Source organism: Ctenocephalides felis, unplaced genomic scaffold (genome assembly GCF_003426905.1).
Source record: "Ctenocephalides felis isolate EL2017-DRISC unplaced genomic scaffold, ASM342690v1 CF-g0.4_SCAFFOLD_00845, whole genome shotgun sequence".
NCBI classification, from domain to species: Eukaryota; Metazoa; Arthropoda; class Insecta; order Siphonaptera; family Pulicidae; genus Ctenocephalides; species Ctenocephalides felis.
The window spans coordinates 44,517,760-44,534,566 of NW_020536999.1; the positions used below are offsets into that span (position 1 = coordinate 44,517,760).

General features: G+C 29.0%; 1 protein-coding gene across 1 annotated transcript; it reads left to right on the forward strand.

Annotated features, from left to right (window-relative positions):
• The first annotated feature begins 5,155 nt into the window (after positions 1-5,155).
• LOC113383707 lies at positions 5,156-15,503 on the forward strand. Its single transcript, XM_026621957.1, has 8 exons — positions 5,156-5,578; positions 5,936-6,288; positions 7,923-8,114; positions 9,029-9,429; positions 12,376-12,528; positions 14,416-14,640; positions 14,709-15,090; positions 15,239-15,503. The coding sequence occupies exons 1-8, from the start codon at positions 5,156-5,158 to the stop codon at positions 15,501-15,503; spliced, it is 2,394 nt and encodes a 797-aa protein (XP_026477742.1).
• The last annotated feature ends 1,304 nt before the right edge of the window (positions 15,504-16,807 follow it).

The window sequence follows — 16,807 nt, forward strand, 5'->3', positions numbered from 1 at the left end:
GAAAATGAACATTAATATAAAAGCTAAATTAAATAAAATAAAAATATTCTGATAATTTTATAAAAATCTATATAAGTTCATTAATTCTTCTCATTCCACACTGTATGTATTTATCACATCTCCACCGGAATTATTTACACAATGACCCAATAAATAAAATTTTATTATGAGATTTGCTATGTTTTGCAAACAAATCTGTATTATTTGCGTGCTGACTAGTTGACTATGTGCAGGGCAATAATTTTGACAAAATCATGCAATCAGTCCGCCGAAAAGAGGATTATACTGCGCAACTTATATTACTAAGGATTTTGGTCCCATGCTGTGTCATTATATTGCAGGACATGCAAATCGCCTAGAGCCGTCTATAAAGGACCCATATTATATTTACTTACTATTATTACAAGCGGACGGCTACGAAATTGTTAGGTCAACATTTGCGGACAGATTTTTGAGAGGAGGAAGCTTAGGTCGATGTCGAATGAAACAAGAGGAAATGAGAAGATTTACTTAATTTTTTTTTTGTGAAACACTGACTGTTAAAATATTTATTTACACATTAAAAGTAGGTAAATACAAACGATTTTTTATATAACTATTTTTATTTTAATCATATGAAGAAGAATTTATCTTGACTTGATTAGGAATATGAAGCTTAAGTCGATGTCACATAAGACAGTTGAGAGGAAATGGAAGCATTTACAACTAGTTAATATAGTTTTTCATAAACAATATTTTTTATATATCTTTGTTTGAAAGTTTTCTGAACATTCTGGAATACTTAAAAAAATTGATGCACATGTGTGTGTTGGTAAGTGTGTGCGGATACAATTTTTTGCCTACGTTTTTGAGAACACGGATCAACCGATTTGAGTTACTTTCAGTGATGGAATGTATGATTCTATTTCTATTGATTTTTTCTATTTCGATTATATTCGATTTCTATTGATGAGGAGACGTACTGATTAGTTTTTTGGCAAAGGCAGGACAGGTCGTTTCGAAAATACGGTTCAAAAAGTGCTAAAAAATGACAATTCAGTTTTTGAGAGAATAGATGAATTTAAAAGCATGTTACTTTCAGTGATGAATGTATGAATGATTGAATTTATTTGACGGCAGGCCCAGCGGCTTCGGAGATACAGATAAAAAAGTTAAAGAAAAAATGTTATTTGGCGGCCAAAAATTATCATTAGACATATGCGCATCAAATTATTAAATATTTTATAAAGATTTAAATAAAAAGTACAACATTTGTATTCATTTTTATGGGTTCAGTGCCAATATTTATAATGTTTAAAAGAGTTCATCAAATGTTTTCGACATTTTCGATATTATGGCTCAACAATCTTGAACAAGTTTCAAAATTTTCATGAAAGTAACATATTAATAACAAAAATTTCAAAATTTTCAAAACATTCAAATTTTCTAAAAAGTCGATTTTTTCAAATTCCTCGAGCTTTCAAATAAACCATTTAGAAAAAATGAATTACAGTACGAGAAGTTTCAGCAATTTACTTTAAAGTAAATTAAGGTTTAATTAATTTAACCTTAAAGCATTTATCTTAAATGCCATGCAGCACTAGATAATATTTATATCGTTGCTATTGTTATTTCTGTCTCCTCGACAATATTTATTATTATTTTTTCAGAAGTTTGCAATTGCATTTTCGGTTTTTGACTAGTAAATAATCAATACTGACAAGTTGAAAAAAATACTGTATTAACGAGGTTTTTTTTAAGCGGTTTTATGTGCCATCAGCCTTACTATCGATTATACCAGCGGATATTTGATCGGAAAGTATAAAACGCTTTCTAGAGGAAATTGTGGGCTTTTATAGTTTGTTTATATAAAGTGGAAAGGAAATTGGCTGTTTGCTCTTTTTATTTTGTGAGAATTAAATTGAACCAGTTTAAAGCTGTTTTTAAATATTTATGTTATGGAATATTTTATTATTTACAAATTACTACTTTTAATTATATGTAGATACACTAGAATTGTTTAATCATCAATGTTTTTTATTTGTAATACGTCATTAATAATAAAAATATATTATTTGAATCACCTCTTAAGGTGCATCATTAGGTAGGACATTTATTTGCATATTTGATTTTATGTTTGCAAAGGATTAATGATTTGCCATCAATGAACATGTCTTCATGCATTAAATTAGTATTGTCACATTTATAATCTGTATCAGTATTGAATAATGCAGATGTATTGCAGATACCGGATTCTGTTGACATGTACTTTGATAAGTCAATATCAAACTTCAATCATGCGTATTCAGCTATGTGCTCTTGCTAAAGTAAACTCGAATGGAATGTTTAATTAAATAATAAAATACATATTAAATTTATATATTTTTACGAACATTTCTTGATTTTATTTATTAAAAAAAATTATTATAAACTATGATGAACGATAGTGATTACAGATGATTACGGGCAGATTTAAAAATATTTGAGATAATTAAAACAAAAACTGCAAAGGCAAATTGCTGGAACTTTCTGTATCGAAAATTAAAATTCTTAAAAAAAGCTTTTAAAATATTTGAAAACTTAGAAAAAATTAAATTTTTGAGTTTTGAAAATTTTGAAACTTTGAATTTTTTTAATATTTTAAAACGTTTTGAAAGTTTTGAACTTTTGATTAGAGCACTCGTATTGCATGGCATGGTTAGATATGAAATATCAAAGCGCGTAAGCGCCGCGTCGCTCTTTAACGCACGAATATTAGTACGGAACCATAAGAAATGCACACAAAATTTGTGCTCATCTGAAAATTTGATGTGCATATGCCTAATGATTATCTTTGGCTGTCAACTGTTACTTTTTTTTACATTTTTTACTATATTTCCGAAACCGCTGGATCTGGCTACCTAAAAATTAAAATAGTTGTTCACTTGCGATTACTATAACTTACCCTAAGAGAAATTAATTAGAAAACATTATACGTTAAGTCATAAAAGAATTAATACAAATGTTTACTAAACTTAGAAAAAAAAGTTTTTAGGGAACGTTTTTTTTCAGTTTATCAAAAGTTTTCTATAATACATTAAATTAGGTGTTACATTTTCGGTCCCATTGACCAAATGCATTTTGATCTCTTAACCTCTCGAAGATCAATTTAATAGGATAATCCCTTTTTATAATAATAGAATTAGAAATGTCATAAAAATACGTACTCCAGAACACTGATGAATTGAAGCAAAAATTTAATTCAATTACATATACCTGCAAGTTTTAATAAGCAAAGTATTAACCTCACAATTACTATTCATACAATTTACGGTTTTATCTAGTATGAATTCTTAATAGTATTACTTTTTACCTTATGGATTTGTTACTTGATATGCTACAGAGTATCAAAAACATATTTAATTGTAATTGTAATTATAGAAAAGAGTCTTGAAGGATATAAAACAGTTATAATACTGTAAAATTTTTACAAAAAACTGTTTTCTAATTTGCTTCATATAACAATAATCCTTTAACTTTTCTTTTTACATAACCGTATCCTTAACATCAATCGAAAATCATTGTACGTGAATTTAGAAAAGCAGTTGAATTTTAGGTATTATTTTTTAATTTTTGAAAAGAGTAGATTTCGAATTAACCTAAGTATTTCTAAACTTTTCGGGATTTTGAAGACACGTTGTTACTTATAAAATCTATGTGCAACGCAATTACACAACGCAAGTGTGCGCAATTTAATTCGTATTTTACGACACGGTCTTATGCAAATACAGAATTTTGGGATTGCCTATAATAATATAATGCCGACCCTAGCAGGAGCCCAAGAGATTAGTAGTATTTATATTATCCTGCCAGGTATGATCGTTTAAGAATATTATATGACACTGGTTCTGAAACAGCGAGTCACTTCATATGTAAAATTTCAATAAAAATACGTTTTAATTTTCGAACATAATTTTCGTTTAAAATAATTAATGTTATATGTGTTCACCATAAATAGTAATTTTGTATTAATTAGAGGGTTTAGAACTTAAGGGTTTTAGAAGTCAACCCAGTGGTGAACCAATGGTCAACCACTTTGATGAATTTATTATTATAATTTCTATTATACCAATGATTTTTTTAATGATGCGGTAAAGGTATATTTTTACTTAGAAACATATGGTTTTTAGCATTTGCAAATAAAAACCGATGCTTCTACTGCTTGACATAAGGCTGTTCGAGGCGGGTATCGAAACTAAAACTTTTGATTCAAAGCCCTCATAACTCTAACCACGGAAAAAGCACACCGATAGTAGCAATTACGAGATTTTCATTTCATACGAAAATTACTTATTACTATTTATTTCATATAAGTTTTAATAACGCCTGGTTATATATTCATTATTCTAACAATATTTAAATTTATTTCATAGCTAAAAATAAGTTGAAATACATATCGTTAAATATATCCATGATGCAAAAACTAAAATAACGAAAACCTAAATTTACTTCAATTTTTTTAAGATTTATATTTATTTTTGAGAATTTTATTAAATAGTATTCAGAATTACAATTATAATTATGATTATTTAGGTCAGGCCAGGCCAGACATATAAATACTTTCTTCGAAAAATATTATCTACGTATTCAAAATTTCGTAACAGCATTATGCAACCAAACTTTAGAAACCATTGATATTTCAGATTACGAAATTTGTAATGTTTGGGGTTTGTAGTGGTTGTCGAAACACCACGAAAGTGGTGTCTTTTTTCTTGAATCTCATTCCTAGTCAGTTCCTTCGGTAGGACGTTAGTTTCCGAAACGTTTCATAAACGCGTTTGTTAATCGCGAAGTCTAAAAATAAAATAAAAAATAAATAATTAGTGCGACTAAAGATAGTGATAAATACTTAAGCATTTTAAAACAGTTTTCTAAATTTTGTGTGCATAAGTACTAACAGATTCTAAGAAGCGTTTTATTAGTTTTTGAGTTACTTTAAATTTTCTTCGAAATTTATTTCAAGTTGTGATGTTGCAATTGAACTTAAACTGATTTTAAAACTTTTTTTAACTAATCAATGATAAAACCGTGTCCCGAGAAAATCATTTCGTTCATTGAATCGTCCGTGGTTCATTGCACAGACGTTTTCCTCCGCATATCTTCATCTGTTGTCAGTGTTGCTCTGAGCAAAATCGTGATGGAAGTGGCTTACGGTTATCACTGGTTGAACAATAAAAATCGTCAAAATAGTTTACCTCACTCAAACAAGGATCGATGCCAATTGGATGTAAATGCAAGCCATTTATCCAAAAATATGCATCGTTTGGACGGCGATATGTCGCGTATTGACGATGGAATGGACAATTTAAAATTGGATCTTGACGCTTTCGAAGATATGTTAGGTTGTTTTCGATCAGGGGTTGGAGATCTTAGGGAAGAATTGGGTGACCTATGTTTGGAATTGCAAGAATTTTTAGAAAAAGTTGATTGTGAAACTTTGCGGTGTGTTTTGGAAGCAGATTGTGACGATTTCAGTTCAGATGGTTTGACATCCGAGCGATCGTTATCGGACGAGTCAATTTTGGCCCGTTCGATATCTGATACAGATTTTGAATATGAGGTACAGGAGTTTGGATACTTTTGATACATGAGCACTTTGATCATTTTGAAATATTTGTTCGTTGATATGTATAAAATATAAATTACCGTCTTTTGTTTCAATACAAAAATATCAAGTCATGCAAAAAAATCTTTTGGTACGTTTTTATATTGCATCATTCATATAAGATGTAGCTTGCGTTATGAGATATTATTGCATTTAAAAAAAAAAATAATAAATGTTAACTATTTCAGATTTATTTTTAACTATGCTTCATCTACTCGTTGGCATAACTATAATATTTTAGAAAATAGTACTAATTTTACTTGCTAATAGAAATATCTATGTATTTATCTAATGTCTCATGTTTTATTACAGCCCCCAGAGAATGAACTGCAGAAAACATCTTCAGCTTCGATGTCCGAACATCAGCTTCGCGTGCAGCGCTCGTTGCAGCGACTGGATCTCCCAGACTGGTACAGGCAGAGTCAGGTGCCTCGCGAAGGATTCCTGCTGAGAAAACGATCATCGCCTGATTGCGACACAAGACCATCAGCCAATCGCTGGACTGGGTTGAACTCAAAAACAACATCTTTAAATTCCTTAGGCAGTGGTTGCAGGACCAGGGACGGAACCAATATAATACAAGGACCGAATGCAAATTGCACTGGTTCAAGTGTTAATTCTGGAGGTTACTTGTTGTCACCATCGACGAACCGAGACTTCTGCAGGTAAAATTAAATAAAATATCCCATGTCATATTTCTATGTTAATTCTTACAAAATTTGGTGTAAATGAATAAGAGATTAATGGTTAAAATTGACAAATTAGCGGGTTAAATGCAATTTTTTTTAAAGTAAACGTTTAACAAACATCAATGCAATGCTATTTTTTATAATCCATACATTATTACATTATTTATATTGTTTTTTATAATTTTTAACTTCCCGAAGGAGAAGTTTATGTTTTCATCAAAAAATCCGATTTGCTAATTTTGTTTTCTCGACGTTTCAAGCCATTCTGAATCGAATGAGACTAAATTTGGAAAAAGTATGTGTGTGTGAACAGATTTTTTTGCCGTAAATCGACGTTTTCTCAAAAATGGCTGGACCAATTTCAAAAATTTAAAAGCCATTCGATGTATCTCGATGAGGACTAGCGTTGATCAATTTTGCGACGACGATCAGCCAAGCCGTTTCTTTGTAAATAGAAGAAAAGTGAAAATTTTTTTGTCCACGTTTTAGCCCGCAGTTCTGAATCGATCTTGAAAATTCAAAAACCGTTCAAAAGATATTCATTGGGAATCGTGCTGATGAGTTGTTGGAAGTGATCGGCCGGGCCGTTTTCTTGTAATAAAGTGTTAAAAAATGTTTTTTTCGACGATTTTTATTATTATTTTTTTAACGGTAGATACCATAGTCTTCTAGATCATACGAAAATATTACGGCTCCACGACAATTGGTCTAACTTTGAAATTTCGTCAAAGTTTGCAAAAATTAGTATCGTTTTTTTGGCATTTGACAAAATCAAACCTTTGATCGGCGTTTTCTCAAAAACGCCTGAACTGGTTTCATAAATTTAAAAGCCATTTGATGTATCTCAATGAGGACTATACTTTGTCAGTTTGTGAGACGATCTGCCAAGTCGTTTCTTTGTAATTTGAAAAAAAGTGTTAAACTTTTCATCCACATTTAAGCTCAAACTACCGAATCGATTTTAAAAAATCAAAAACTGTTCGAAAGATATTAGTTGAGAATGATACTGATTAGTTTAAGGTGAAAATCTACCGAGCCGTTTTCTTGTAATTAACTGTTGAAAAAAAAATTCATACGGATTTTTATGGAACTTCTTTTGGTGATATATATCATTGTCTTATAAAACTTACTGAAATATCACGGCCTTATGATTTACTTTTAAAAATTAATCAAAGTTTGAGAAAATGAGTAGTTTTTTGACGTTTGTTAAAATCAAAATTAGACGATTTACTTGGTATAACGATAGAGTACTTGATCTTAATGAACATACTAAACCATTAAAGTGCTATGAAAACTGGTTCAATTATAAAAATTATTGATTTGTGAAAATTTGCTTTCAGAAAATTCGAGTCAACGTGTTCGTTCGTTTTCAATTATGTGTAATAAATCCACTCGGAATACTTCTAATCAATCATAAATGAATTTATTTTTTATTGATTAAGTCGATTATTTACACATATCGGGAAGTTCGTGTAACTTGCCTCAAGGCAAAATACCAATGCCAACTAGTTTTTTGTAATAAACGTATAACAAATATCAATGTAATGCTATTTTTTATAATCCATACATTATTCATATTGTTTTTTATAATTTTTAATTTTTTTATTTAGGTGGTCTACCTCCAAATTAAATTCTTCACAAACTTCTCCATCGAGCAGCGTTCGGAGCAGTTTTAGCAGTAGAACCACAGGTCCAGTGATAACCAGCGCAGGCAGCAACTCGCTAAGAAGTAGTTTTAGACAACCCTATATGGGCTGGAGAAGCCAAGAAAAATTGTCCAGGCCTAGAACACCAGCCGAAAGGTTAATAATAACTTATTGGAATACGAGATTATAATTATTATTTATTAACTTCCCTTAGGGTAAGTTATTGTAATGGGCCGAAAATCGAAATTGAAAATTTTTACATTTCGATGTTTTGAAGGTTTTTGAACATTTTGGCATACCTCAGAAAAAATGGATGTGTGTGTTGTGTGTATGAATGTATGGATACAAATTTCCAGTCACGTTTTCGGGCGCACGGATTAACCGATTTGAATAGTTCAAAAAACATTCGATTCCTATTGATAGGGAGATGTGCTGATTAGTTTTTGGCAAAGGCAGGTCCAGCCGTTACGAAGATGCGGAGCAAAGAGTGCAGAAAATAGAAATCGAGTTTTTGAGTGAACGGAGCATCCGATTTGAATGATCTAAAAAACATTCAATTAGTAATGATTAGGAGAAGTGACTTAGGTTTTGGCAATGGCAGGCCCAGCGGTTTCGAAGATATAGAGCTAAATGTGCAAAAATGGCAGTTTTTGAGAGAACTAAGCGTAATTCAAAGAACTTTCAGCTTGTTTCAACAAAATAATTGATTTTGGAAAAAAATTGTATCATTTTTTTTTTTTAGTTTTTTTATACATGGAAAATAATTCATATTTTATTTTTAATTCTGACTAAAGTTCTAATATACTTTAAACAAATGATTTTAACTTTGCAATTCGGTTTACATAATTCTTATAAATATTAGACAATGTTACAATATTTATAATAATCTATTTAAAAACATTCAGTATTCCTCGAACATTTCGTTACGGTACGGGAAGTTCCAGCAATTTGCCTTAAGGCACGATGCCATATACCCCACTGGTTATTTATTAGTATTATGAAATGTTATATATCATACATAAATAATATTAAATTTTGGCATATTATTTGATGTTTTTTTCATACTCTAGGTTGGCTATATCGATGCCCCAACAACAGCAACAAAAACAACTACAAAATCAGAAACACCAGCAGAACAACAATAACAACATTATTTTAGATGCTCAAACACCTGAAATTCAATCATCAATTAAAGAAGTGACATCTGCAATTGTCCACTACGTTTCGGACGCGCATTCTCGTCTTCAGCAGGGGGCAAACGATGCCTCTAAGCTGCCTCCACCGAGTGGAAGATCTCGATCGGCGAGTCCAAGTCAAAGGTTTTGTTGGTTGGAATCTTCCTTTGTAGGAACTAGACCGTTGGATTCTCCCCAAACGCCAACTTTGGCAAAAACTTTCGAAGATTCGAACGATTCGAGACGGGACTCCGGCTTAAAGTTAGAATTGAGGCGGCCAGAAAGATTGAATAACGGTAAGCTGTAAAAATTTCTAATTTAATAACAGCTTTAGTTGATAAAGGTTAATTTAATATAGATTGCAAAATGTGTGTATGAATGACATGAGTACTTAAGAAGGACTCGCGTGAATTATAACAAATTTTAATGCAAATAGACCTGTAAACATTAAATATTTAATATATATTTTGTTCAGTTATAAACTGTTTGATATAAATCGATAGCAATATTAATCATTATTAGACAAAATAAAAAAATCATTAACGCTTGTTCGAATATTAAATTTCTTATATTTGAGGCTTTGATATCTAACCGAAAATTAACTACAAAATATTCAATACCATAATATAACTGATCATCATTATTTTTATTGTCATTAACATTTTTAACGCAACTAAAAAAGGCGCATTCTAGATCTAGCAACAACTGACAAATAATTATTTCAAGTTTTTTTAAAAATATAATGGATAAAACTATGGTTGATTTTTTAAGATTGAATGATATATATATATATATATATATATATATATAATATGTGTGATCCAAATTAACGCAGCATATTATTTAAAACCACGAAAATGTGTATATAATATATTATTTTAAGTTGTAATTAAACCCTTGCCTTTAAATTATTTGTTTTATGATTTATTTAAAAAAAATTTAATGTTTGTTTAATGTACGTGAATTTTGTTTCACTAGCATCATTATTTTCATATCTATGTTTTTCATAATTTTGGTTTGTAATTTCTGGATTCACTTTTTTATATCCATTTTCAGAGTATTGATTATAAAATGCGTTTATATGATATAAATATATTTGTTTGAGAACAATGTTTTAAATGCCTGCCAGTATAGATGTCCCTTTAATTTTGGATATTTTGTTCACAACATATTCTTTATGTTGATAAATTGCTTATATTTTGCACTAAATGAGAAATGTATAAATTTATACATTAATAATTTAAAAAATACGTGAGTTATAGTACAAATGGATTGGTAGCTATACTTTATAATTTTATATGTTACGACTGATTAAATTGACTGAAAAGGTTTGCATCTCAGGCATTAATAACAACGTTCTGGGTTGAAAAACTTTATATATTTATATTAATGTGTTTATAAAAAATACGATATATATATATACATACATATTTGTACGTATTGTTAATCTTCTTGTTAACATTATTATAAGTATTATTTAATAGCCTACATGTGACTTATTTAAATCTATGATTAGTGGAGTTAATTATGGCGTTTCAGAATTATTATTTTAAGCCAAGCTTCTTTAATATAATTATTCCTTTAACAGTTTCTCAAATTGTTTGGTCATTTAAAGAAAAATGAATATCTTTTGGTATAAATTATTTATTTTTTGGCTTAGATTTTTACTTACTTTTTTTAAAAATTATGTTAGCTTTTCAAATATTGTAGATTGACCATTAGATAATATCATTTTCACAGAGTGTATCATTGTATTTATTTCACCATTCTAAATTTTTGCATTTATTGTTTTTATATAACTCGAATAATTATATAGTTACATTTAGTAATATACTTATTATATATTGCGTCAGCTTAAGTTAATTTTTATTTAGGATAAAATCACCTCTTGATTTATATTTTAATAAATTAAAAAGGTTTTGATAAATTGTACATTTTTCATAATTTGGTGCAAGCAAATAAAATTTATATGAAAAACAATATAACATAATCCCGTAATATATTTTAGTTCTACGTTTTTTATGAGATTTAATTTTTTAATATGTATTTGCATTTTTCTTTGGTATATTTCATAATAGATTTTATTTGTTTCATTAATTTTTATTTGCCTTATATATTATAGTTATTGTATTATTTCACATTTAGGATGTGTATATTTAGCCTTTGTATTTATTGTTTAGATATTATTTGTATTTGTTCATATCATATTATCAACGTTTCATATTATAATAAAATATAATTTTCTTAATTTTGTGTTTTCAATCCCTATATATATTATATATATATATATATATATATATATATATATATATATATATCATTCCCATCTTTCTTCATTCATAACTGTAAAGGTGTTCTTAAAATTGTTTTTATGTTTGAAGGGTTTTTTTCATAAAAAAATAATAGCTTTGCTTTCAAATATATATTATAATACTAATATCGTATACTGAGAAGGTAAGTGTGATATATAAATATAAGCTGATTTTTTATGGTACATATATATAAATATAAATTATAATCACGGAGACATGATATAATAAGCTAAATTATTTTTGAACTACAATAAAATATTTTTTTATATAATTTTGCTTAATATTTAGTTTTTTCAAATACTTCATTGAAAGTATATATATATATTTTTTTTTTCAGTATTATTAATTAAATTCGGTGATAATTTTTACAATTAGTAAATTTACTTTTTAGTATTGATTTTTGGTAACTGATTCGTATTGATTTTTCTACTATATGAATATAATTATTTGAATTAAATGATTTTACACAATTAAATTTGTCGTATGTACCATTTCTACAAAACAATAATTTAATTTATTTTACAATTTGCGATTCTAATATATGAGAACTATTCTAATATAATTTTAATGTATAAACTACTTTTCCGGATGCTTAATTAAGATCATGGTCAAATACATAATATAACTTTCATTCAATTTAAACTTAATAAAATTATCTATAAATTCTATAACATTTAATATAATTTATTATGAATTGTCTAATACATCTCTTGTAATTAATTATTTAAATAACGATTTTTCCTAATAATTTGTATGAAAGTTCCTAATATTTAATATAATTTATTATAAGATAAATTAAATCGGTTTTCATTATTGTCGCTAACACATGAATTATACCCACACTCAACGTAGACATAGTTTAATTTAGTTTAAACCTAATATTTCGAGTGTGTGTGTGTGTAAAAGTAAACTTTTATTTGGTCGTTTTAGTGCACGTTTCTGAGTATTCGCCAGCCGGATCGTTGGAACCGTCGACTACGCCGGGCTCAGCCAGCCTGGAGGATGTCCTGGCTTCGCTCCTGGGACTGCGGCCTTCTTCTGCTGCGTCGTCCTCGCACCATGCGCCCGGGCTGTTGCCGGCAGGTACGCCCGACGTGTAAGTGCAACCCAAAATCCATGTCAAATTATGTTGAACGTTACTCCCGCAGTGCTCGGAATGTGAGACTTGAGAATGAAAGTTTGTTATTGTTTTATTGGGGATAAGCATAGTATTAGAAGGTATTTTTTAGTATTTATACATATATATTATATTATAATTGCAAATAGGGAATGACAATACCGGTATTTTCGATTTATAAGCGACATACAAAACTACTATAAATTAAATTCTATAACAAATTTACTTTAATCCAACCAATCGCATAAACAGCTATATCTTCAAGTGATTCTATAATGTCAAATATTATCTCAACCTGTCATAAACTGAATATTATTGCTTTACTAACGGCTTCATATCGTGTTACAATAATAGATTTGGACGATGAATTACGATGTTGTTTCATCTTTTGTAAATTTGTAACGATTTTTTAAGTGATATTTGCGCCAAAATATTTTATATCATACATATTACCCCTGCGTAATCTTTATTTTTTTCTAACTTTATACATAATAATTATGATAATTACTAAATATTTTTGCTTCTTATTACAATTATAAAATATTATTTTTCGACGAAGTTTCGAAGTTTGAAAATACTATAGAAGCACCACATTGATTAAATAACAATACTCAACAATTATAGTAACTTATTATTTATATCGATCTTAAATTATTTGTAGAAAAATTATTTTTTTAAAATATTGGAGATTATGCTAATTTAACACATCGGATACAGACAATACAGTTTATTAATAATGTAATCTGATCATCTTTTATGATTTTTTTGGTCTATATATTATTATTGGATACTTTTGTTAAATTATTATTTAAAAAATAAACTTATCGTTTTATTTGATCGTTTTTATTGTTTAGTTGAATATAGTTGTAGTTGTATAGACATTTTTTTATATTTGTACTTGTAACTTTCAATTTTGTTTACGTTTGTTTAAGATAATAAAAACACCGGTAATTTACCGGTATTCCGATTTTAAAATGAAAAATACCGAAATATCGGTATTGAAATTTTCATCGGTATTGCATTCCCTAATAGCACATATAAAAGTATTGCTATACACATTTATTTATGTGCTGTGCTTCGCATGCTTATATTTTGCATGTGTATGGATATATGAATGTATTCAATTTAATGTAAAACATTCATCTAGTGTTTTTGATTTATAGAAAAAAGCAATTATTTAAATATATTACTTCTGATAATAGTTTAGGTATTAACGTGTAGAATATTTGTGATAATATCCTATGGAACAACCAGTTAACTGTGGCGCACACATCGAACAATGCACACAGTTTTGTGTCGTCCGAATCGAGCTCGGATTGTTTTATTTGTCTCCAGATATATGAGCGTAGGTACATATATTTGTCACATCACAGTTAACTGTTAAATCTTAATACACTAATTTTTTATTTTAGACATTATATTTTTTGTTTTTAAACAATTTCATTAAGAGACAGGCCAAATATCGCTTTTTTACAACGAAAGGGCAATATTCTACTTGTATTTTTATTGTTCGTGCTTCTTTCCTTTAATTATTATTAAGTTTAAAAATTATTGTTCATATAATTTTATATAAATTATACATACTAATGTTATCACATAATAATTTTATACCACTGTTTAAGGTTGATAATATAATTATCCACTCTTTGAATGTTTTTTTGTTAGTTTTCTTGAGAATTATTTAATATGATATTAAAATATATTTTTTAAATCTATTCACTCAAATTTCTATGATTTGTGTACATTATAATTTGATAGCTTAGATTCGATTTATACTCACAAAAGATTTTAAATAATCATTATTATAACATAACCACCCCGTCGTATTTCAAATCATAGTAATTTTGTTGCAGAATTAGAAGATACAGCTAGTATGGCCGATACTATTAGGCACAAAGGCGACAATGACAGGGGATCAGATACTCCTATCGAGGGTCGCAGAAAAATCAGTCAAACGCTTCAAAACAATTACTCAACCGACCAACAGATGGTCAAATGCCGAAATAGTAATTGCAATAAATTGCAGAAACCGCCGATGCTAAAAAGTTGTACAAAAACTGTCACAATTGTAGCTATATGTATTGCTCACGCGAATGTCGCAGAGCTCATTGGGAAAAACATCGAAAATTTTGCCTTCATTCTCGAGTTTCCACACTTTGCCGGCACGTTATTAATTCTGCGAAAGATGATGAAATGTCTTTACGTCACATTTCACTGATGGCAAGACAAGGTTACGAGACTCATGGGCGAGGAGTCGTCAAGCTCACGTTCAAAAGTCCCGAAAGCGCCGAATGTTTTGTTAAAAATGGGTTTCAAAAAATCGGAGATCTCAAGTATATTAAATGGCCAGATTTGGTTCCTGCTGAAATGGGTTCTGAATTATACTCCGAATTACTACGATTGTGCACTGCCTATGAACCCTTAAATAAGCTCGTGCTTTATGTTAGCGTGTGCGTAGTTTCTGAGGCTCCAGGCTCTGGTGCTGTTAAATGGGAAAGGCAGCTTGTATCTAGATGCGCTAAACTGAGGTTGGCGAAAAGCGTAATCAGCGAGACCATTGCCAAAAAAAACAGCGAGGAATCGGCAAACGAACCAGAAAACTATAATATTTACCCCACTTTCCGGTGACGGTGCATCACAAAAATTGCGAGAGTTGTTTGTAGAAAATATACATAGGCACTTGCGAAGAAAAGGAGTTAATCTGCGACGTCACTTTCCAGAAATTCACTCGAAATTGAGTTCTTATGCGGATGTTGGTGGCGATAGATTTGCCCCATTGACCATCCATCCGAAAGATGAGTGTAGCGGCAAAACTTTTATGTGCATCATTATGCCAGTTGTTGACCGCGAGAAATTAAGTGATTTGCCTGTGGATAGAGCTAGAATCAAAATTGTTGATATTAGTTTAAAGCAAGAAAATGAAGCGCCGTCGACTGTGTGAATTTTCATCTGAAACTTACTAAGTGATCCGCATCCTTATTATTAAGCGTATGACTATACTCGTTTTTTCTTCGTACAAAGGTAGGATATGTTGTTTTTTTGCTACATTAATTTATATAAATTGAATAAGTTTTGATATTGCCATTTATGTGAGGCATTATAAGTAAAGACACCAATTGAAAACATATAAAAAATTGATATGATAATATCGTTACATTGAAATTCGTTAGTGAATGCCGTTTTAATCGAAATATATAGAAACTATGTTATATCTTGCAAAACTTATATAGTAGTAAGCAATTTAAAAATATATTGTATTTTATCGTTAACGTTATATTCTAATTACGTTTAGGCAGAGTTTAATCTAGCAAATTTATGCATAGAAAGAAGTAGCGTTTACGCCAAATAATGAATTTATTTTTTGATATGACTATGTGAAATATATAAAAAATAGTAATCTCATATATATACATATTATTCAAAAACGAAGTGCTGTATAGTTAAAAATATCAAAAAATGTAACACCTAGAACATATAGATACTTTTCAGTTTGTGAACCTCACTTGTAAAGGAAAGCCCATGTGTGGGGCGCTTAAATACTAATTATCGATGAAGTCATAAATTTATAATTATCTTCTTGTTATTAAAATGTAATAAACGTTATTTAATAATTACTGTAACAGACACTTATTTTTGAATGCGTAAATATAGTTATGGGTAACAGTTATTATCTGCTACGAAAAGGCATTTTTGTTTGATAAAGGCAGATTTGTTTGATAATTGCTTGTAATTAACTAAAGAGAATATTTCGAATTTAAAATAGTTATTATATATATTTCATCTTAATAAAATATTTCAGTGAATGTTCTTCAAATAACATTATCGATTCATTAATAAATAAATCATTTATATACATTAATAATCATAAAAATTATACTTCTCAATTACTTCATAATTTTCTCTTTTTTTAAATAAAATTCATAATTGTGCATACACTACATTATCATGATCATCAAGATCAAAACAACCTTCAACTAATATAACAACTAGTATGTATTTTTTAACACAATATGTTATTGAAAAATATGGGCATTGAGTTGTTCTGTATAATTATCTGTAGGTATATACACTTTTGAACTTTTACCATCATGAGTCAAAATATTAATGTAATGCCGTAAATGATGTGCCAAACAATGTTTGTAGTTTTTGTACCATGAAATGATTTAATATTTATTTAATTCGATTTGTTTCGGTATGGACCCATAATGAATGCCTTTGGTGTAGTAGAAAATTTTGCAAATAATC